Raw genomic sequence first — 25,120 nt, forward strand, 5'->3', positions numbered from 1 at the left:
CAATTCTGGATCAGTCTGGGTCCAATCAGGAGAAAGAAGCCATACAGTATCATGAACAGAGAAAGGTTAATATAAGAAGTATTAACTAAAATATGGGATCGGAATAATGAGGAATTGACCAATAAAAAGTAAAGACAATTCTATGCAATATAAGAACGGTAGGTACCAGAAGCAGCCACTATCCTGGAGCTGAGTACTGAACCAATCCCACTATAGTGATAATTAAACCCTACTGTGATGGCTTCTTTCTTTGTTTCATCACTAGGGTTCTTGAGAACAGGGACCACGTGCTTTGTTCTCCATTACATCTCCTGTGCTAACAGGCTCCGAATGAACAAATACAGCCAGCATTGGCACTCCAGCAGCCTGCAGGAGACTTATCCTTTTTCCTGCCGCATATGCCAGATCCAAAGAAGGGTATCTCCAACATACACCTGGATGCTTCTGTCCAATCGGGAGATGCTGATAATCCTTGCAAGGGAGTCGTCAGTGGAGCGCTATGTGTAGCCTTCGTCAATTTCTTCTTAAAATGAGGAGGCAAAAATCTAGCCCAACTTCCCAGACTGTCCCCTCCGGGTTCTTAGTCCCCAGGCCCAGAACTAAACAGTAAGTCCAAAGAAGTCTCACTCTGTTTCTGATCGCTCTGCGAATGCGTGCACACCACTGGGCCTGGCCTTTGGGACCAGAACAGGTGCACACGGGATTCCTATCAAAGCCTCCTCTCCAGACCTAGAAAAAACAACTGCCCGGCGGAATCCCGGAGGGGCGTGCCGGCCCCTCCCTGGGCGGAGGCGCAGCCAGGCCTAGAAAACAGCGTCGGGTCGGGCCCCCGGCAGGGGTTAGGTCATGGCTGACGCGTTGAGGGAGCGCACGGCGCAGCTACTGACTGACTACCTGGAGTACTGCGCCCGGGAGCCCGGCAGCCCCGCGCGGACGCCGTCCACGCCCGAGGCCGCGGTGCTGCGTTACCTGGCCGCCCAGATACGACAGCGCCACCAGCGTTTCTTGTCGGCTTACTGCGGCTACCGCGGAAACCGCGTGGAACTGGTGGCGCGGTTGGAGCGGGATTTACTCTCCAACCCCCAAACCCTCAGTTGGGGCCATGTGGTAGCGCTCTTGACCTTCGCGGGGACGCTGCTGGAGAGACCGCCGCCGGGGACCTACTTGAACCTGACGCCGGGCCAGCAACAGGAGCTGGAGTGGGAGACCAACGTTGGCCAGGACTGCCAGCACCTGGTGGCTTTGCTCTGCAATCGGCTCACCGGACGGCATCGGGCCTGGCTGGAGGCTCACGACGGCTGGGTGAGGCGGGGGGGAGGGGGGGTACCTGGGGTGTGGGGACCGGGCAGGCAGCCAGGGACGCGCCCACGTGGCCAGCACCGGGAGGGACCGCAGGGCGTCAGCCTGATGGGACGTTCCTTTCAGCACGACGAGGACATTTTGTGTAAAGTCCGGCTTTCTCCTCTCTTGGTGATGACAGATGGGTAGAAACCGCCCTTGCTAGCCGGCTGTCTTATTAGCTCATTATGAAGCAGCGGTGCACAAGCTGGTTTGCACACTTGGGCCTTACCCTTGCAGGGTCCTAGGGGTTTTAGGATGCGCCCGCGTTGGGTCTGGATGCTTTGCTCATATAGAGATCCCCAAACTGATAGAGTCAGCAGTGGAGTGACCCTGGGCCAGGTGGATTCTTTCTCCTCTGCCTATTAAACCTTTAGAGAGACAGGCCCCACAGCGCTGCAGGTTGGAGAGCACCAGCCTAAAACGTTAAGAATGAAAAAGCATCCCGTGGCTGAGCTCCCAACACCTCTCGGGAGGAGCAGAGGCCAGGGGTGTTGAAGTGTATGCAGGCACCCAATGGTGGTATTGTCTCTGGATTCCTTAACTCTAATCCACTGCACCCAGCCCTTAATTGGATGATAACCAGGTGCTCTGGCTTTCAGCTGTAGGTCATTGATCTGTGGTGTGAGCTAGAGGGGCAGGACATTGCCTTGCAGCTCCTAAATCGATTTCATGATCAAGGAAAGCCCACCACCCTTCAGTAAGAGGGTAGCATGCCTCTCGATTTCTGAGCTAAACTGTTCCTTTCCTCTCTTTCTACTGAAGTTGAATCAAGGACTGCAGTGACCCAGGTTACAGAATAAATATAACCAAACTATTAAAACCAACAATTAAAACAAAATCCAAGAGGAGCGCCTGGGTTGCTCAGTCGGTTCAGAGGCTGACTTCTCCTCAGGTAATGATCTCACGGCTAGTGAGTTTGGGCCTTGCATCAAGTGAGTTCGGGCCTGGCATCAGTCTTTCTGCTGTCTGTACATAGCCTCTTCAGATCCTCTCTTTCCCCTCTCTCTTTGCCCCTCCCCCCACTCTGTGTGTGCGCACGCGCGCATGTGTACGCGCACGCGTGCGGGCGCTCAAAAATAAACATTAAAAAAATCCGGAGAGTTAAGGAAGACCCTGCAGGAAATTTAGCCTCCTGTTGGCAGTTGGCATCACCTGTGGTGGTGAATTGGATTCTATCTGTGGAGGAGAGGTAGTATCTGAATCAGAACCTTGACCTTAGATGAACAACTTGAGGTGTTAGTTCCTGCATTCATACTGGTGTGTGTGCTGGTCTTCAACCATCCAAGCCTATGATCCCTAAGAAGCCCACCTGAGCCATTTGTCTTAAGAAGGCATTTGGCCCCTGAGGACCCTCTGCACTTCAAGAGGAAACTGGGAGGAGGTCATTATTTTCATTTTGGCTAAATAACATTGACTAAGGAATAATCCTTTAACATCAAGAAGCTCCTATTCCCCCAACTGTGTAAAAGGGACATGCCCACACCTCTCCCCTACAGTTAAAATGCCACTATCTGGACTTCCATTCCTTTCCTCTCTCTTTCTCTGAATGGAGCTGCTTGCTTTATTGTCTTAGGTGATAGTTTTCAACCTAGTGATTTGCCAGTTTCCCAAATGGCATCTGCCCTTTGCTCAGGAAAGAGCGTGATAGTCTACCTTCCTCTTAGGTTTTTTATTCTTTGAATTTTTTTTTATTTTTATCTTTTTCATTTAAAATTCCAGTGTAATTAACATACGGTGTTAGATGCACATTAACTCAGAGGTATACTATAGTGATTAAAATACGGAATGCTTCATGAATTTACGTGTCATCCTTGCCCAGAGGCCGTGCTAATCTTCCAGTTTTAATATAAGTGTTGCCAAAGCAAGCACTTTTTTTAAAAATTGAAGTATAGTTGACATACAATATTATATTAGTTTAAAGGTATATGACAGTGTGATTCAGCAATTACATTATGGAATTCTCAACATAAGTCTGTCACCATACAAAGCTATTAAATATTGACTGTATTCTCTGTGCTCTACCTTTCGTTCCTGTTTTGTTTAATTTTATAACTATTAATCCCCTTGACCTATTTTGCCTATTTCCCCACCCTGCTCCCCTCTCACAACCACCACTTTGTGTTCTGTGTTTATAAGTCTATTTCTGTGTTTGTTGAGTTCTTTTGTTCTTTAGATTGCACATATAAATGAAATGATGTTTTTTGTCTTTTCTCTGACTTATTTCACCTAGCATAATGCCCTCTAGGCCTATCTATGTTGTTGCAAATGGCAAGATCTCATTCTTTCTTATGGCTAAGTAATATTCCATTTTGTATACATACCACATTGCCTTTATCCATTCATTCGTTGATGGACACTGGAGTCATTCTGTAGTTTGGCTATTGTAAATACTGCTGTAATGAACATAGGGGTGCATATCTCTTTTTGAATTAATGGTTTTTTTTCTTCAGGTAAATACCCAGAAGTGGAACTTCAGGGTCCTATGACATTTCAATTTTGGAATTTTTGGAGGAACTGCCACACTGTTTTCTATAGTGCTGCACCAATTTACATTCCCACCAACAGTTCTCTTTTCTATACACCCTAAGCAACTTTTGTTATTTTATGTTTTTGATACTAGACACTCTGTGGTGAAGTGACCTCTCATGATTTTGATTTGCATTTTCCCTAATGATTAGTGGTGTTGAGCATCTTTTCCTGTCTGTTGGCCATCTGGATGTCTTTGGAGAAATGTCTGTTCAGGTCCTCCACCCATTTTTCATTAGATTATTTGGTGGGAAGGGAGATTGGTATCCTCTTAGCTTTTGAAAACAAGTCAAAAGAGGAGTATTCGTTCTGTGACATAGTTAAGTGTCTCCTATTTCCTTCTTTGTTCTATGTTGGACTATTTCTTACAAATCCTAACTCAAAAGTTCCTAAGTACAAGTTGCCTCCTGGTCAGTATTTACTTTTTTCTACTTGTTAAATTCGGGAGTTATCTTACTATTGAATCCGAAGCTCCAGTGTGTTTTATTGAGTTCAGATGTGGGGCATTATGAAGCCATCTAATTCCCCTTCTCCCTCCCCCTTGTAGGATGGCTTTTGTCTCTTCTTCTCACCCATGCTGCCATCTTCTTGGAGAAGACTGCTGGTCCAGGCTTTTCTGTCATGCTTTACAGTAATGATCTTAATCTACTTCTGGAGAAGATTATCGTGAGTTCTAACATTTTTAGCCCATTTCTACCTGCCTAACTGTGACCAGCCAACTGAATTTGAGATGTGAGAGAATAGAACAGAGTAAACCATGCTCTGAGACATTTTCACCTGCATTTATCTGAGGAGTCCTGTGGTGATGACTCAGAGTTTTAACTCCTGGCAAGTATCAGAGGTATTAGGACAAAGGTACAAATGGCTCTTCTTTGGGGGAAATGGATTCTCAAGGCTCATTGCTCTAAAGAATTGCGGAAGAAACTACAAATTTTATTTAGTAGGGAACATGGTGCTTTTTGCTACATTTGGATAAGAGTGAATATGTGTCCACAATTTCATGTGCTTCTGCTGACTGATTCATCAAGGCAGTCTGTCAGGGGTGAAATACCAAAAGCCCTCCAAGTCCCAGTTTGACAAGGAATGTAATATTTAAAACTTTTATAAGGAATTCTCTCTAAATCCTTTGAAACCTAATTACTAATTCTACCTTTCTAGATTTTATATATTTTTCTGACTTCAATAAATTGTTAACTATCTTTAGATTTTTAATAAATTTATATATCTTTTTAAAAATGTTTGTTTTCTTTGGAATTCAATAAGACATTATTCTTAGGAGTAACTTGAATGGATGAAAATTTTCTTTTACTGTCTTTTAAAATATACATATAATTCTGTATTTTAAATGTTGAATCAATGCACAAGCTCATAAGAAGTTCTTTTCTTCCACCTTCTACTCTGCAGTTAATCCACCACCTGCAAGGTGATGGAGAGGAAAACTTTACCCTCTTAGGTTCTCCAGCTGAGGACTGTGAATTTAGCAGACACAAGACTGATTAACAAGTGAAAAATATATGGATCTTATTTGCTGTTTTTACTGGAGACTTTATAGAAAAGTGAAAACTTCAAAGAAGTGTGTAGATTCAGGACTTACCATTTTAACAAAGAGTGATAAATTGTGAAACAAGTAGGCAAAGGAAAGGCATTGGACTTCTAGAGGTGGTATATTCTGGGGAAAGTGACTAGGAAATAGATGGGGGAAAACCAGTGGAAGATAAGGGTTATTTTAGTCAAGTTCACACAGATGGTTCTTGGTGTGGATTACCCTCTCCAATGATGAGTTTTCTCCCCTTCCTGGTATAAGAGGGCACGTTTCTCAGGGCACCTGGCTGGCTCAGTCAGTAGAACGTGCAACTCTTGAGCTCAGGGTTTTGCATTTGAGCCCCACATTAGGGATAGAGATTACTTCAAAAAATCTTTACAAAAAGGGCACCTTTCTCACAGAAAATTTATGCCATACTTTTAGGCAGAAAAGTGGAGGGCAGAGAGCCCTTCCTGTATGTGCTATTTCTCAGTTGCCTTCAGTTCAAAATAATATGCCAAAGTTTTATATTTTGGAGTGACCTGTTCTAATCCACTTTAGTGGTTCACAGGGCTCACCATTATTCTGTAGCGAGCCAGAATCCACATCCATCTGTCCTTTCTGAGCCCACCCAGACCCGCTAAGCTTGCCATATCCAAACAGGGGTACTCTGGAGCCAGTGCTTACCACGGCTGCTGGCAGCCCCAAGAAAAGCACCTATGAGGACCACAGCAAGCTAACCCAAATCTACTTGAACTTCTCCATGGCGAAAGTTGTTGCTGATGCTATCAGAACAAGCCTGGGACCAAAAGGATAAAATGATTAAAGATGGGAAAGGTGATTTGACCATTACGACTGATGGCACCACCATTCTGACACAAATGTAAGTGTTGTATCCGGCAGCCAGAAGGCTGAGGAAGCTGTCTGAGGCTCAAGATAAAGAAGCATGAGGTGGCACCACATTGGTGGTCATCACTGCTGGTTTCCTTAGACTTGAGTATCAAGCTTTTTCAGAAAAGGATTCACCCAACCATCCTTTCCAAGGCATTCCAGAAGGAATTGGAAAAGGAGGGTATATTGAAATCTTAACACGTCTTGACCCATGGAACTAGGTGACAGAGAAACTTAAATATTGTAGCCACTTCATTGATCTCAAAGGTTTTCTGTGTTTAAGTCTGCTTTCTCCAGTAAGTGGAAATGCAGTGAAGGAAGTGAATGACGGACTCAGCCACTGCTACTGGTGTAGATCTTACAGATACCAAAGTAGTTAAACCTTGAGGGCATTGTGCCAAGTAAAATATAGTCTGATGAAGAAAGACAAATACTGATGATCTCTTATAGGCATAATAAAAAAAAAACTGAAAAATTGAAAAAAAAAACAACATCATTGATACCAGGTTGGTAGTTACCAGGGACAGGGAATGGGTGATCAGTTTTGTTTTAGTTTAAATAAATGTTTTTATGTATGTATAGATATGCTGTATGTATAGTTATGTATGTATAGTTTATATATAAACTATATATAGCTTAAATATATAAAGAAACTGGGTGGGACAAATGATGACTGCAAGTTGGTGGAAGGGCTGGTTCTCACCCAAAAGATGAGCTAACCAGAGTTGAAAAGGCTAAGATTGGGCTTATTCAGTTTTCCTTATCTGCTCCCAAAACAGATAAAGATAATCACATAGTAGTTTCTGATATGCCCAGATGGGCCCAGTGCTAAGAAGAGAGAGCCTGTATTCTAAATTCAGTGAAGCAAATTTTTAAAACCGGTTGTAACGTTCTCCTACAGAAGTCTATTCTTAAGAGATGCTCTCTGTGATCTTGCATTACATTTCCTGAACAAAGGACGATCATGGTGGCTAGGGATATTGGAAGAGAAGACACTGACGTCATCTGTTAGACAACTGGATCCAAGCCAGTTGCTCATATTGACCAATTCACCGGTAACATGGTAGATTTTGCTGAGCTGGCTGAGGGGATAAAACTGTTCAAGATTACTGGGAAAGAGTTCTAATTGTGCATGGTTCTAAAAAATGGTGACTGAAGAAGCTGAGTGCTCCATTCATGATGCCCTATGTGTTATTTGCTGTTCAGTGAGGCGAGAGCTTTTATGAGAGGTGGTACTCCAGAAACAGAGTTGGCACTATGGTTAACAGAATATCCGTGAACATTGAGTGGTATGGAATCCTGTGTTCTAATGCAGCTGTAATGGAAGTCATTCCATCTACACTAACTGAAGCTGCTGGCCTGAATCCCATTTCTGCAGTACTAGAACTAAGAAACTGGCATGCCCAAGGAGAAAAACTACAGGCACTAATGTCCAAAAGGGTGGTATTTGCAATTATTTTGGAAGAACTTTGTTGTCCAGCCTTTGCTGGTTTCAGTCAGTGCACGGATTCTAGCAACCAAAACTGTCTGGAATGTTGTACAAATTGATGTGGCTAACAGTAATCTGGGTAACACTGGCTGACTGGCATCGTCATGGCCACTGATAGTGTGGCTGGAGTAGGAAACAGCCTTGGTGTTCCTTGTTCTTCCATTTGGCATTTGCTTGAGATGGTATTTACACAACCTAACGAAAATACTAAATACGTGGTTTCAAAAAATAGTATGGTATCCCTCCAGGCCTTCCTGGCTATTACTAAAACTGGACCTACTCTTGTGCCTAGTCTTATGAACCCTTTGTCTTCAGAACATTTGGCTCTGCCTCGCTGTTCTGTCCCAGGCGTCAGCACACAGCCCACTTCAGATCCTGTCTCTGTCTCTGTCTCTCTCTGTCTCTGTCTCTCTCTCTCTCTGCTGCACCCCCCTCAAAAATAAACATTAAAAATATCCTTGGCAATTTTTGTGAATTATTTAAAGTGAGTTCTGAAAAACCCTTTATAAAGAACCCATTCAGACACTGCTTTAGGATTTTTATTAGAAGGGGAATGGATTATAGATTAATTTGGAAATAAGTATCTTTACAACATTTGTCTTTCCTTCTAAGAACATAAACTCTTGCTTCATTTTTTTTGGTCTCTTAGGATTTCCTTCAAATAGGTTCTGTGTTCTTAGCTGTCTTCCAACACTTTGCGTTCCATGGCTATTGTGAATAGAATCTAGAGAGGGTATTTTGTCTTCCCCATTTCCCCTAACACCCTCAGTTTTCTTAGAGGAAACTATCCCTGCTTTGTTCTTAGACCTTGTGGTTCTGGTGAGATTGACTCCTCCCTACGTGACCCTATTTTAAGTTCAGGAGAATGACCCAGACCTGACCTAACAGTGAAAGTAACAGGATTCAATTTTAAGATTTCTGTGGACACTATTAAATGAGGCTTTTTCTCATCTGGGGTGTGTTCAGTGCATGGAGAGAGCCTGCCTGGAAGAGAAGACCTCACAGGACAGAGGTCAGAGATTTGGGGTAGGATGGAATGTAGAGAAACAGTAAGAAATTGAATTAGATTCTAAATCCGGCTATTATGAACACTCAATAGTTGTAGCTAATGTTTCTTTCCTAATATTTCTCACTCTTGTCTTGGTTAATTGTATAGGTTAGTGAATGTGTGTGATAGTTGTTTTCTATGTACTAGAAAATTCCCTTGATTTTGGTTGATGGCCTTCCTTTCTTCCAGCCCTTTTTTTCACTTTTCACAGCATTTTAGGAGGGTGGAGTCATGGAGCCATTGCTCAAATGATAATTTAATCTAGGACCTGTCAGGGTTTTTGAGTACATTAAGGATTAGACACACGTGTTAATTATCTGTAGTAAGAAACAATATCCTAAAGGTGAGCATCACTGACATTGCTGAGTTATGAGGCATTCCACTTTGGGAGAGTGTTGTTGTTGTTGTTTTAAGTTTGTTTATTTTGGGAGAGAGAATCCAAAGCAGGCTCTGCACTAATGGTGCAGAGCCTGACGCAGGGCTTGAACTCACAATGAGATCATGACCCGAGCTGAAACCAAGAGTTGGACATTTATCCAACTGAGCCATGCAGGCACACTGGGAGAGTGTGTTTTTACTACAGTATCTAACTTCAAGACAAATCATCTTCTCATTGTTTTTAGCACGTGGCTGCTTTATTCCATAAACTAAGTGGTTTGGGCTCCTAAGAGGAAGAGGATTATCATGATGTGCTACTGATGAATGTGACCATTCAAGGCACTTTTGGAGTGCTGAGTTAAAGTGCATTTTCAAGTGATGATCTTTCCCATAAGCCAGTCAAGCATTGGGACCCTTAAATTTTTGCTTAGTCTGTTGCCTACTCGTAAGAATGATATGTCTGTTATGGAAGAATAATATGTTACTATCTTCTCTCAAGTTCTTCCTGCATTTTTAGAATCTAGGGGGGCACTTCTGGGTAAATGTTGTTTGCTTCAAACTCCATTTTCTTCCAGTTTTACCTTCCCTGTAAACTTGAAGTTTTTTAGGACGCTATTTGCCTCTATCATCTTCTTGCTTGTTTTCCCAACTACACAGCTATCAATTCCAGGATGTATTTTTTGTATTTTTTGGGGGGAGTTGTTTTATAATTTTTAAAAAAATTTTTTTCTTAATGTTTATTTTTGAGAGAGACAGAGAGACCGAGAGAGACAGAGTGTGAGTAGGGGCAGGGCAGAGAGAGAGGGAGATCTGAATCTGAAGCAGGCTCAAGGCTCTGAGCTGTCAGCACAGCAGGGCTCGAACCCACGAACTGTGAGATCATGACCTGAGCTGAAGTCAGATGCTTAACTGACTGAGCCACCCAGGAGCCCCAAGGGTTATTTTAGGTTTTTTAAAAAAAATATTATTGCTTAATTTCAGCATAATTAACATACAATGTTTCAGGTGTACAACATAGTGATTCAACAATTCTATATGTTACTCAGTGCTCATCATGGTAAATGTATTTTTAATTCCCTTCACCTATTTCACCCATCCTTCCATAACTTCCCCTCTGTAACCATCAGTTTGTAATCTGTATTTAAGATTCTGTCTTTTGCCTCTTTTTTTCTTTTTTCATTTGTTGTGTTTCTTAAATTCCACGTGAGTGAAATCATATGGTATTTGTCTTTGTCTGACTTCCTTCACTTAGCATTATACTTTCTAGATCCATCTATGTTGTTGAAAATAGCAGGTTTTCACTCTTTTTTATGGCTGAGTAATCTGTTGTGTATGTGTGTGTATGTATGTGTACATACATATACACACACCACATCTTTATTCATTCATCTAAACACTTGGGTTGTTTCCGTATCTTGAGTATTACAAGTAAACATCGGGGTGCATCTATCTTTTCTAATTAGTGTTTTTGTATATTTTGGGTAAATAGTAGTGGAATTACTACATTATATGGTATTTCTATTTTTAATTTTTTCAGGAACTTCCCTACTGTCTTCAACAGTGCTTAACCCAGTGCATTCCCACCAACAATGCAGAAGAGTATCTTTTTCTCCACATCCTCACCAACACTGTTGTTTCTTGGTTTTTTATTTCAACTATCCTGACAGGTGTGAGGTGATTTCTCACTGTGGTTTACATTTGCACTTCTCTGATGATTAGTGATGATGGGCATCTTTTGACATGTCTGTTGGCTATCTGGATGTCTTCTTTGGAGAAATGTCTGTTGTCTTCTGCCCATTTTTAATTGGCTTATTTTCTTTTTTTGGTGTTGGGTTGCATATGTTTTTGAATATTTTAAATACTAAACCATTATAGATTTCATTTGCAAATATCTTCTCCCATTCAGTAGGTTGTCTTTGTTTTGTTGTTTCCTCTGCTATGCAAAAGCTTTTTATTTTGATGTAGTCCCAATAGTTTTGTTTCCCTTGCTTCAGATGACATATCTAGAAAAAGTTATTACTGCCAATGTCAGAGCAATTACTACCTGTGCTCTTCTAGGATTTTTATGGCTTCAGGTCTCACATTTAGGTCTTCAATCCATTTTTAGTTTATTTTTATGTGTGGTGTAAAAAAGTGGTTGTGTTTCATTCTTTTGCATGTAGCTGTCCAGTTTTCCCAACACTATTTGTTGAAGAGCCTGTCTTTTTCCTCATTGCATATTCCTGCCTCCTTTGTCATAGATTCATTGACCATATAATCATGGGTTTATTTCTGGGCTCTCTATTCTGTTCCACTGATCTATGTATCTGTTTTTGTGCCAGTACCATACTGTTTTGATTACTAAGCTTTGCAGTATATCTTTTTCTTTCTTTCTTTCTTTCCTTTTTTTTTTTTTAAATGATTATTTACTTTGAAGAGACAGAGAGTACAAGTCAGGTAGGGGCAGAGAGAGAGAGAGGAAGACACTGAATCTGAAGCAGGCTTCAGACTCTGAGCTGTCAGCACAGAGCCTGATGCAGGGCTCGAACCCATGTAACACAACATCATGACCTGAGATGAGGTTGGATGCTTAACCAATTGAGCTACCCAAGTGCCTTTATAGTATATCTTGAAATCTGGGATTGTGATCGCTCCAGTTTTGTTCTTCTTCCTCAAGATTGCTTTGGCTCTCTTTATGGTTCCACACAAATCTTAGAATTATTTGTTCTAGTTCTGTGAAAAATGCTGTTGGTATTTTGACAGGGATTACATTAAATCTGTAGATTGATTTGAGTAGTACAGACATCTTCACAATATACTTCCAATCCATAAGCATGAAATATCTTTCCATTTGTGTCCTCTTCAGTTTCTTTCATCAGTGTTTTATAGTTTTCAGAGTACAAGTCGCCTCTCTGGTTAAGTTTATTCCTAGGTATTTTATTTTTGATGCAATTGTAAATGGTACTGTTGTCTTAATTTCTCTTTCTGCTACTTTATTATTAGTGTATAGAAATATAGTACATTTCTGTGTATTGATTTTTGTATCCTGCAACTTTACTGAATTCATTTATCAGTTCCAGTACTTTTTTTTTGGTGGATTCTTTAGGGTTTTCTATATATACTGTCATGTCATCTGCAAATAGTAAGAGTTATACTACTTCTTTACCAATTTGGATGCCTTTTATTTTTTTATTTTTTATGTTTACTTTGAGAAAGAGAGCAAGAGAAAGAGGGAGAGAGAGAGATCTAGCATGAGCAGGGGAGGGGCAGAGAGAGAGGGAGACCCTGAATCTGAAGCAGGCTCCAGGTTCTGCTCTGTCAGCACAGAGAGAAGGTGAGAGAGAGAGAATCCCAAGCCGACTCCATCCACAAGGTCAGCACAGAGCCCAACGTGGGGCTCGAATTCACTGCAAGATCATGACCTGAGCTGAAGTCAGACCCCTAACTGAGCCACCCAGGGGATGCAGATGCCTTTTATTTCTTACCTGATTGTGGTGGCTAGGACTTCCAGTGTTATGTTGAATAAAAGTGGTAAGATTGGACATCCTTGTCTTGTTCCCAATCTTAGTTGGGAAAAACTCTAAGTTTTTGATGAGGTTAGCTGTGGGTTTTTCATATATGGCCTTCATTATTCTGTCTAAACCTACTTTGTTGAGGGGTTTTTTCATGAATGGTTGTTGCACTTAGTCAAATGCTTTTTCTGCATCTATTGAAGTGATCCTATGGCTTTTATCCTTGTTAATGTGAAGTATCACATTGATTTGCAAATATCGAACCACCTTGCATCCCAGGAATAAATCCCACTTGATTTTGGTGAATGGTTGTTTTTAATGTATTGTTGGAGTTGGTTTGCTAATACTTGGTTAAGGATTTTTGTTTCTGTGTTCATCAGAGATAGTGACCTGTAGTTTTCTTGTGTCTTTATCTGGGTTTGGTATTAGGGTGATACTGGCCTCCAAGAATAAATTTGGAAATTTTTTTTTCCTCTTCTATTTTTTTTTGTAATAACAGTTGGAGAAGAATAGGTATTAACTCTTCTCTTTTTTTTTAGTGTTTATTTATTTTTGAGAGAGAGAGAGTGAGCACGAGCAAACGCACACAAGTAGGAGAGGAGCAGAGACAGGGAGACACAGAATCCAAAGCAGGCTCCAGTCTCTGAGCTGTCAGCACAGAGCCCAATGTGGGCTCAAACCCACAAACCGCAAGATCATGACCTGAGCTGAAGTCGGATGCTCAACCAACTGAGCCACCCAGATGCCCCTGTATTAACTCTTCTTTAAGTGTTTGGTGGAATTCACCTGTGAAGCCATGTGGTTGCTCCTGGACTTCTGTTTGAGAGTTTTTCAATTAGTGATTCAATTTCAATCTGTTCAAATTTTCTATTTCTTCCTGATGCAGTTTTGGGAGGTTACATGTTTCTAGTAATTTGTCCATTTCTTCTAGGTTGTCCAATATGTTGGCATATAATTTTTCATAATATTCTTATAATCCTTGGTATTATGTGGTGGTGTTATTTTTCTTCCATTTTTTATTTTGAGTGTGCACTTGCTCATGTGTGCACTCTCTCTCAGTCTGGCTTTTTGTTGATCTTTTCAGAGAACCAGCTCCTGGTTTCATTGATCTGTTATATTTTTTTTAGTTTCTATGCCATTTATTTCTGCTCTAATCTTTTTTCCTCCCTTCTGCTGGTTTGGGGTTTTGTTCTTCTTTTTCTATCTCTTTTAGGTAAATAAGGTTAGGTTGCTGATTTGAGATTTTTCTCCTTGATGTAGGCCTGTAATAAACTTCACTCTTCCAATAGTTTTTGCTGTATCCCAAAGATTTTGGACCATTATTGTCATTTCCATTTGTCTCCATATGTTTTTTTGAATTCTTCAATTTCCTGGTTAAACCATTGTTTAGTTGCATGTTATTTCCATATTTTCATGTTGTTTCTAGATTTTTTTCTTGTGGTTGATTGCTAGTTTCAGACTTTTGTGCTTGGAAAAGATGACTGATATGACTTATCTTTTTGAATTTGTTGAGACTTGTTTGGTGGCCTAACATGTGATCTATTCTGGGGAATGTTTTATGTGCACTTGAAAAGAATGTGTATTCTCCTGTTTTAGGATGGAATGTTCTGAATATATGTTAGATCCGTCTGGTCTTTGTGTCATTAAAAGCTACTATTTCCTTGTTGACTTTCTGTTTGGATGATCTATCCATTGATGTAAGTGGAGTGTTAAAGTGCCCTACTGTTATTGTGTTACTTTTGATTGCTTGTTTTTTTTGTTAATAGCTGCATTATATATTTGGGTACTCCCATGTTGGGTGCATAAATATTTATAATTATATCTTATTGGATCATTCCCTTCATGATTATATAATGTCCTTTTTTGTTTCTTGTTACAGTCTTTGTTTTAAAGTCTATTTGTCCAATAAAAGTACTCCCACCCCAGCTTTCTTTTCACTTCCATTTGCCTAATAAATGATGTAACATCCCTTCACTTTCAGTCTGAATGTCATTAGGTCTGAAATGAGCCTCTTTGTAGGCAGCATAGGTCTTGCTTTTTTATCCATTCTGTCACCCTATGTCTTTTGATTGGAGAGTTTAGTCCATTTACATTCCAAGTAATTATTGATAGGTGTGTACTTACTGCCTTTTTGTTACTTGTTTGTGGTTATTTTTCTAGTTCTTCTCTGTTCCTTTTTGTTCTCTTCTCTCTTGGTTGGCTAGCTTTCTTTACTGATCTCCTTGAATTCCTTTCTCTGTTTTTTGCATATCTACTACCAGTTTTTTATTTGTGGTTACCATTAGGTGTATATATAACATTTTGTGTATGTAATAGTCTATATTAAGTTGATGGTTGTTTAAGTTTGAACCCATTCTAAAAGCACTAAATTTTTATTCCTTCCCCCATGTTTTAAGTATATGGTTTCAGACTCTATGTCCTTTTTTTTGTGAATACCTTGACTGATTTTTATAGATGTACATGATTTGACTGCTTTTGTATTTCCCACTTTTCTTACTCCTGCTTATCGTGTTTCCTTTCCACTCAAAGAGTCACCTTTAATATTTCTTACAGGACTGGTTTAGGGTGATTAATTCTTTCAACTTTTGTTGGTCTAGGAAAGTTTTTATCTGTCCATCTGTTCTGGATGGGAGCCTCCTGGGTAGGCTATTCTTGGTTGCATTTTTGCAACCCTTCTGACCTACAAAGTTTCTGCTGAAAAATCAGATAATAGTTTATGGGTTTCTCTTGGAGGCAACGGTTTTCTTTTTCTCTTATTGATGTTAAAATTCTTTCTTAAGCACTACTTTTTGCCATTTTACTTATGTGTCTTGGTGTGGACCTCCTTGGGTTGATTTTGTTGGGGGCTCTCTATGTGTCCTGCATCTCGATTTCTATTTCCTTCCCAGATTAGGTGACTTTTCAGCTATTATTTCTTCAAAAACATTTTCTACCCCATTTTCTCCCTCTTCTCTTTCTGGGATCTCTATAATACAAATGTTCCTATGCTTGATGGTGTTGCAGAGTTCCCTTCATCTATTCTCATTCTTTATTATTTTTTTCTTTATCTTGTTCAGCTGGATTGTTTTCCATTACTCTGTCTTCCAAATTGCTGAATTGTTCTTCAGGTTTTTTGTGTTTTTTTTTTCTGATTTGTAGTCTATTTATTCTCTATAGTGTATTTTTCATTTCAGTTATTAGGTTCTTAATATCTAATTGGTTCTTTTTTATATTTTCTCTTTGTTGAGGGTCTTCCTGAGATCCTCCTCTCTTTTCTTAAGTCCAGTGAATATTTTTATGATTATTACTTTAAATTCTTTATTGGGCATATTGCTTATCTCCATTTCATTTATGTCTCTTGCTGTGATTTTTGTCCTGTCCTTTCATTTGGGACATACTCCTCTGTCTCCTCATTTTGTCTAATTCTCTGTGTCTGTTTCTATGTGTTATAGAAGTCAGCTATGTCTCCTGCTCTTGGAAGTAGTGGCTTTATGAAGAAGAGGTCTTGGGGCACCTGGCTGGCTCAGTCGGTTAAGCAATTGATTTTGGCTCAGGCTGTGATCTCACAATCATGGATTGAGCCCCACACTCAGCCATGCTGAGCATGGAGCCCACTTGGGATTCTTTCTCTCCCTCTCTCTCAGCCCCTCTTGCCCATGAACACTCTCCTTCAAAATAAATAAACTTAAAAAAAAAAAAAGAGGTCCTGTAGGGCAATGCCCCCTGTTTCCCAGAACCTGGCTCCTCAAGGCTGTCTCCTATGTGCCCTACTGTTGTGGTTGAGCTGTTCTTGCCTTTACTCCAGTCATCCTTAGTGGCTCTCTCTGTCTGTTGGGGGCAGGGTTTGGTCCTTGTGTTGTTAATTGATCAGTCTGGGTCACCGTGGGCTTGAGTTGGGTCAGACCAGACAGTTGCCAGAACTGCAGTTGTATCGAACTGCAGAGTGCTCTCTCTGTGTTTTCCCTTGAGGCTTTCATTGTCGTGAGGGGACTGCAGTCAGAACAGATGACCACCTTCCGCCCACTGCTGGTGCTACAGTGGAGCTGGTGTGTGTGGTTTTCTTGCACAATGCCATGTTTGTCTCACTACTTTAGAGAACTTCTGTGGAGGGTGGGTTGGATAGTAAGGGAGCACAGGAGAGCACGGGAGTGGGGCACGCTGTTAGCCAGTTTTGTGCAAGTTTGCTATGGGAGGAGACCTGGAGCTGCTTTGGAGAATAGGGCAGCATTGTGAGGGGACGTGTGGAGAGGTGAGGGGGGTGCTTGGAGAAGGAGGGGATGAGTATGCAGTAGAGTTCAGGGGTAGGACACACTGTTAGCAAGCTAGAGGGAGAGGTTTGTGCTGCACTGGTTGCCACAGCTGTTCATGTATCTAGGCTTGGAAGCAGGGGAGCTAAATAGTGCCTACTACCTCTTTTGTTCTTAGAGAAGTCTCCTGAAGATCCTTTCCCTTCCAGTGCCTTCTCTGAGATTAGTAAATAAATCTATCTTCTGTATACCCCAGGCATTTTTCAAACTGCTATTTCTGTGCTCTCAGCAGGGTTGTTTTGCTGTCTGTTTAAGGGTGGAGATGGTTTTCTCTGACCCTCCACCTCTCCCAAAGCCAAGCCACTGATTTTTTTTTTTTTTTTAAGTTCCAGGTGTTAAGCCCCACTGATTGTTAAGCCCCTCTGGTTCTCAGAGGCAAATGTTATGGGGATTTGTCTTCTCAGTGCAGGTCCCCCATGTCTGGGGTGCCTGGTGTGGGGTCTTTTCCCTTGCCTTCTCTGTGCTTGCAGTGTCCCTCCTTCCCACAGACAGTCCTCTGGGTCTGCTTGGTTCTTGGCTACACCTTCACCCTACCATTTTTCCATGTGGCCTCTTAGCTCTGGAGAGTCTGTTCTGCCAGTCTTCAGGTCATGTTCTGGGCTATTTACACTGATGTGGGTATTGTCTAGGTATGTAGTGGGACAAGGTGAGCTTAAGATGCTCCTGCTCCACCATCTTTCCCAGAAGTCTACCGTTTCTATTGATAAAAATGTCCTCCATTTATTCTTCCTCTACAAGCTGTTCCCTGCCCCCACATTCCTTTATGACCTTAAAACCACCTTCCATTCTCTTACCACATTTCATCCTTACATAGCAAACCCATCTGCAACTTTGCTACGTTGGTTAAGCGTCTGACCAGCTCAGGTCATGATCTCGCGGCTCTTGAGTTCAAGCCCCTTATAGCACTTTGCACTTACAGAACAGAGCCTACTTGGAATTGATTCTCTGTCTCCCACTCTCTGCTCCTCCCCTGCTTGCTCTGTATCTCATAAATAAATAAACCTCAAAAAATGCCTAAAAAATAAAAAAGGGTATATCCTTCTTGAAGAATCTTTATGGGATCTTATGGCATACAATGGAACCAGTCTAAATCCCCTGGAGGGTTTTCCCTATTCTTCTGTGATATTCCTACCAATTGATGTTATCCTTTTTCTGCACCAATTATTGTTCATGCCAATTCCCCAACAATACCACTCTTCTCATCTGCTGTAATCACTTGTCAAAATATTTCAATACCCAAATTAAATTTTCTCTTCAGTGAATTTGCAAGAGACCACTTTCCTTCTTGATTATAAGCACTCTTTGTACTCCACAGTTCACTTAAATTGCTTCTTTGCACTTTCTTACTTACTACCCATTCTGTTCTTTCATCTCAATCAAATGGGCTGTAAATTATTAAAATAAGCACCAATTCCTGATGATTGCTACCCTTCCCAATTCATTATCAACACAAAGGCAAGCATATAAAGTGTTCAGAATACTTAATAATGAGACACAGGGTAATAACTGACACAGAGTATTATATAACTTTGAGTTGCACAAAATGATGCTATATTTGTATATATTGCAAATGATCATCACACAAAGCCTAGTCAACATCCATCACCATATATAGGTACAAATTTTTTTTAATGTGAAGATTTACCCTCCTAGCAATTTACAAATATGCAATACAGTATAGGCATAACTTGTTTTATTGTGCTTAACTTGATTGCACTTCATAGATAACGCATTTCTTTAAAAAATGAAGGTGTGTAGGAGCCCTGCACTGAACAAGTCTATCAGCACCATTTTCCCAACAGCATTTGCTCACTTCATGTCTGTGTCACATTTTGGTAACTCTCAAAATATTTCAAACTTATTATTATTATATTTGTTACAGTGATCTATGATCAGTGATGAGGACTCATGAGGTCAAATGATGGCTAGCATTTTTTTAGCAATAAGGTATTTTTAATTAAGATATGTACTTTGGTTTTTAGATATGCTGTTGTACGCTTAATAGACTGTAGTGCAAACATAACTTTTATATGCACTGGAAAACAAATTTACTTGACTCATTTTATTGTAGTGATCTGGAACTGAACCTACACTTTATCCAATGAATGCCTGTATTAACTATAGTTGCCATGCTGTACATAACATCCCCATGACTTATTTTATAATTGGAAGTTTGTACTTGCTAACAACCTTGACCCGTTTTGTCCACACACACCCCTCTCCACCCCTCCTGTGCCCAGTCTGTGGCAACAATCTGTTCTTCGTATTTGTGAATTTGGGTTTTTGTTTTGCTTTAGATTTCACATATAAGTGGGATCATAGGGTATTTGTCTTTTTCTGATTTATTTCACTTAGCATAATACCCTAAAGTTCCACCCATGTTGGTCACAAATGGCAAGTTTTTATTCCTTTTTATATAAAAGAATAATATACTACGAATAATATTGAACATTGAATATTCCATTACATATATACTACATTTTTTCATGGTTTTTTTTTCTTTTTTTTTTCTTTTTTTTTTTTTTTTGGAGTATAGTTGATAGAATCACATTAGTTTCACATGTACAACTTAGTGATTTGGCAAGTTTATACATTATGCTATGTTCACTACAAGTAGAGCTGCCATCTGTCCCACCACATTGACTGTATTCCTTATGCTGTGCTTTTTATTCCCATGACTTACTCATTTCCGAACTGGAAGCCTGTATCTCCCTCTCTCCTTCACCCATTTAGCCCACTTCCCTCACCTTGGCAACCATTAGTCTGTTCCTCTGTATTTATAGGTCTGATTTTGCTTTTTGATTTATTCATCTTTTTCAGATTCTGCTTAGAAGTGGAATCATCTACTGTGTGTCTTTTTCTAACTTATTTCACTTATAATGCCTCCTAGGTCCATTCATGTTGTCTCAAATGGAATGATCTCACCCTTTTTATGGATGCATAATATTCCAGTATGTGTATATGTGTGTGTATATATACATATGTACATATATATATGAATACACACCTATGTATATACATGTAAATACACATACTACATTCTCTTCCTCCATTTGCCTATTAATGGACATTTGGGCTGCTTTTATAATTTGGGTATTATAAATAATGCTGCAGTCAACATAGAGATGCATATTATCTTTTCCAATTAGTGTTTTTCATTTACTTTTGGTAAATACCCAGTAGTGCAATTACTGCCTGATATGGTATTTTTAACTTTTTGAAGAGCTTTCGCACAGTTGTCTACACTGGCTGTACCAGTTTCCATTCCCACCAACAATGTACAAGTGGTCCTTTTTCTCCACCTACTTGCCAATACTTGTTTCTTGTTTTTTATTTTAACCATTCTGACAGGTGTGAAAGGATATCTCATTGTAGTTTTGATTTGCATCTCCCCAATGAGTGATGTTGAACATCTTTTCATGTGTCTGTTGGCCATCTGTATGGCTTCTTTGGGAAAATGTCTGTTCATGTTCTCTGCCCATTTTATAATTAGATTTTTGGGGTTTTTTTTCCGGTGTTGTGTAAGTTCCTGCTATATTTTGGATACTAAGCCTTATTAGATACATCATTTGTAAATATCTCCTCCTATTCAGTAGGGTGCCTTTTTTTCTAGATAGTTTGCTTTGCTCTGGCAAAGCTTTTGATGTAGGCCCAATAGTTGATTTTTGCTTTTGTTTCCCTTGCCTTAGGAGACCTATCTAGAAAAATGTTGTTATGGCCAATGTCAGAGAAACTACTGTCTGTGTTCTCCTCTAGGGTGTTTATGGTTTCAGGGCTCACATTTAGGTCTTCATTCCATTCTGAGTTTATTTTTGTGTGTGGTGTAAGAAAGTGGTACAGGTTCATTCTTCTGCATGTGGCTATCCAATTTTCCCAGCATCATTTGTTCAAAGGCCATCTTTTCGTTGTTGTATATTTTTGCCTCTTTTATCATAAATTGACCACATAATAATGAGTTTATTTCTGTTTCGTTGATCTATGTGTGTTTCTGTGCCAGTACCATACTGTTTTGAGTACTATAGCTTTCTGGTGTATCTTGAAATCCAGGACTGTGATGTGTCCAGCTTTGTTCTTATTTCTCAAAATGGCTTTGGCTATTTGGGGTCTTCTGTAATTCCATGCAAACTTCAGTATTATTCTGGTTTTGTGAAAAATGCTGTTGATTATTTTGATAGGGACTGCATTGAATTTGTAGCTTGTTTTGGGTATAATGGAAATTTTAACAATATTCTTTCAATCCATGAGCATAGAATATCTTTCCATCTGTGGCATTTTCAGTTTTTTTCATCAGTGTTTTCATTTTCAGAGTATAGGTCTTTCACCTCTTGAGTTAATTTTATTCCAAGGTGTTTTATCTTTCTGGTACAATCATAAATGATATTTTTTAAATTTCTTTCTGCTATTTTAATAGTGTATAGAAATGCTACTGATTTCTGGATATTAACTTTATATCCTGTCCCTTTACTAAATTCATTTATCACTTCTCATAACTTTTTGGTGGAATCTTTAGGATTTTCTATGTATATTATAATATAGTCTGCATGTAGTGACAGTTTAACTTCTTTACAAATATGGATGCACCTTATCTCTTGTCTGATTTCTGTGGCTAGGGCTTCCAGTATTATGCTGAATAAAAGTGATGAGAGTGAACATTCTTGCCTTGCTCTAACCTTACAGAGAGAGCTCTCAGTTTTTCATCGAGTATGATGTTAGCTTGGGTCCTTCATACATGGCCTTTATTATGTTGATGTATGTTCTAATCCCACTTTGTTCAGAGTTTTACCATGAGTTGATGTTGAATCTTGTCAAATACTTTTTCCTGCATCTATTGAGAGGATAAGATTTTAATCTTTGTTTTATTGGTGTGGTATATAATATTGATCGGGTTTTTTTGCAAACAGTGAACCATTTATGCATCCCTGGAATAAATCCCACATGATCATGGTGAATGATTTTTCCATCTATGTTCTTCAGGGATATTGGACTGTATTTTTCTTTTGTGAGGTGTTTGGTTTTGATATCCGAGTAATGCTGGCCTCATGGAATGAATTTGGAAGCATTCCTTTCTCTTTTTTCAATAGTTTGAAGATAATAGGTATTCTTGATTAAATGAGTGGTAAAATTCACCTGTGAATCTATTTGGCCTGTGACTTTTATTTTTTGGTAGTTTTTTCATTACCAATTAAATTTCACTACCAGTAACTGATTTGTTCAGATTGTCTATTTCTTCCTAGTTCATTTTTGGAAGATTGTATTTTTCTAGGAATTTATCCATCTCTTATAGGTTGTCCAATTGTTGGCATACAATTTTGCATAATTGCTTGTATATCTCTAGGGTGAGTTCTGTCTTTTCCAATTTTATCTGGATCCTTTCTCTCTTTTTTTTTTTTTTGATGAATCTGGCAAAGGTGTGTCAGTTTTGCTGTTTTCTTTTCCCTTTGCTCATTTGTTTCTTAAATTCCACATGAGTGAGATCACATGGTATTTGTCTTTCTCTGGCTGACATCTTTTAGCATTATATTCTATAGCTCTACCCATGTTTTTGCAAATGTCAAGATTGAATTTTTTATGGCTAGATAATATTCCATTGTACATATATACCACATCTTCTTGATCCATTCATCTATCGGTGGATGCTTGAGCTGCTTCCATAGTTTGGCTGTAGTAAATGATGCTGCAGTAAACACAGAGGTACATGTATCCCTTTGAATTTGTGTTTTTGTATTCTTTGGGTAAATACCAATAGTGCAATTAGTGGATCATAGGATAGTTGTGTTTTTCATTTTTTGAGGAACCTCCATACTGTTTTCCACAGTGGCTGCACCAGTTGGCATTCCCACCAACAGTACAAGAGGGTTTCTTTTTCTCCATATCCTCACCAACCCTTGTTTCTTGTGTTTTTGATTTTAGCCATTCTACCAGGTATAAGGTAACAACTCATAGTAGTTCTTGATTTATATCTCCTTGAGTGTTTTGGAGCATCTTTTTATGTGTCTGTTGGCCAGCTGTATATCTTTTTTGGAAAATGTCCATGTATTCTGCCCACTTTTTAATAATTTGTTTTTGGGTGTTGAGTTGTATCAGTTCTTTTTTTTTTTTTTTTAAGTTTGTTTATAAGAGTGCATGCACAAGCTGGGGAGGGGCAGAGAGAGATGGGGAGAGAGAGAATCCCAAGCAGGCTCAGCACTGTCAGCACAGAGCCCAACATGGGGTTCGAACTCAGGAAACATGGGATCATGACCTGAGCCAAAATCAAGAGTCAGATACTTAACCAACTGAGGCACCCAGATGCCCCTGTATCAGTTCTTCATATATTTCAGATACTAACCCTTTATTGGATGTCATTTGCAAATATCTTCTGCCATTCAGTTGGTTGCCTTTTAGTTTTGTTGACTGCTTTCCTTTGCTGTGTGGAAACTTTTCCTTTGATGTAGTCTGAATAGTCTATTTTTGCTTTTGTTTCCCTTGCCTCAGGAGACCTATCTAGAAAAATATTGCTATTGCCAATGTCAGAGAAATGACTGTGCTCTCTTCTAGGAGTTTTATGGTTTCAGATCTCACATTTACATCTTTAACCTAGTTTTAGTTTACTTTTGTGTATGGTGATAGAAAGTGGTCCAGTTTTATTCTTTTGCATGTAGCCGTCCAGTTTTCCCAACGCCATTTGTTCAAAGGACTGTCTTTTTCCTATTGTATATTCATTCCTCCTCTGTCAAAGATTAAATGACTATATAATCGTGGGTTTATTTTTGGGCTGTCTGTTCTATGCCATTGATCCATGTGTCTTTTTTTTTTTTTTTTTTTTTTTTTTAGGTTATCCATTTATTTTGAGAGACAGAAGGCATGAGTCAGGGAGGGACAGAGAGGGAGAGAGAATCCCAAGCAGGCTCCACACCATCAGCACAGAGCCTGATTGCAGGGCTTGATCCCACGAACTGCAAGATCACAACCTGAGCCAAAGTCAGACACTTAACCAACTGAGCCACCCAGGCACCCTGATCCACATGTCTTTTTTTATGCCAATGTCATGCTGTTTTAATTACTACCATTTTGCAATATAACTCGAAGTTTGGAATTGTGATACCTCTAGTTTTGTATTTCAAGTCTGCTTTGAGTATTCGAGGTCTTTTGTGGTCTCATACAAATTTTAGGCTTGTTCTAGTTCTGTGAAAAAACACTGCTGATGGGGCACCTCAGTGGCTCAGTTGGTTAAGGGTCCACTTCAGCTCAGGTCATGATTTCGTGGTTCATGAGTTCAAGCCCTGTGTCAGATTTTGTGCTGACAGCTCAGAGCCTGGAGCCTGCTTCAGATTGTCTCCTTTTCTCTCTGCCCCTCCCCCACTCATTGATATTCTCTCTTTCCCCCACTCCCTCAAAAATAAACGAAACATTAAAAAAAATTTTTAAAAACATTAAAAAACGCTGTTGGCATTTTAATAGGAAGTGCATCAAATCTGTAGATTGCTTTGGGAAGTATAAACTATATTTGTTCTAATCGATGAGGATGGGATGTCTTTACATTTCTTGGCATTGTCTTAAACTTCTTTCTTCAGTGTTCTATAGTTTTCAGAGTACAGGCATTCACCTCTTTGCTTAAGTTTATTCCTAGATATTTTATTGTTTTGCTGGAATTGTAAAGGGGATTGTTTTCTAAATTTCACTTTCTGCTGCTTCATTATTAGTATATAGAAATGCAACGGGTTTGTGTACATTGATTTTGTATCCTACGACTTTACTTCATTTATCAGTTCTAGTACTTTTTTGGTGGAGTCTTTAGGATTTCCTATGTATAGTATCATGTTACCTGCAAATAGTGACCATTTTACTTATTATTTTCTCATTGGGGAAGGCTTTTATTTCTTGCCTAATTGCTCTGGCTAGAACTTGTAATATTATGTTGAATAAAAGTCTCAAGAGTGGGCATCTTTGTCATGTCCTGATCTTAGAAGAAAAGCTTTTAGCTTTTCACCATTGAGTGTGATGTTAGCTGTGGCCATGCCATATACAGCCTTTATTATGTTGAGGTGCAATTCAACATCCATTTAATAAACTCTCAACATAGAAGGTCTAGAGGGAATGTGTCAAATTATTTTTCTGTATCTAATGAGATAATGATGATTTTTATTTTCATTTTGCTAATGTGGTATA

At 39.5% G+C, this 25,120-nt stretch overlaps 1 protein-coding gene and 1 pseudogene across 1 annotated transcript in view; one reads left to right on the forward strand and one right to left on the reverse strand.

The window, feature by feature from the left end:
* The first annotated feature begins 775 nt into the window (after positions 1-775).
* Positions 776-25,120, forward strand: part of BCL2L10 (BCL2 like 10) — an 81,678-nt gene continuing 57,333 nt past the window's right edge. The window contains exons 1-2 of the mRNA XM_042988842.1: positions 776-1,302; positions 4,415-4,533. Of these exons, the coding sequence (XP_042844776.1) occupies positions 847-1,302; positions 4,415-4,533 (575 nt within the window). The 5' untranslated portion in view covers positions 776-846. The remainder of the gene's footprint in view (positions 1,303-4,414; positions 4,534-25,120) is intronic.
* Positions 3,116-3,210, reverse strand: LOC122239831 (annotated as a pseudogene).

This window comes from Panthera tigris, chromosome B3 (assembly GCF_018350195.1).
Source record: "Panthera tigris isolate Pti1 chromosome B3, P.tigris_Pti1_mat1.1, whole genome shotgun sequence".
NCBI lineage: Eukaryota > Metazoa > Chordata > Mammalia > Carnivora > Felidae > Panthera > Panthera tigris.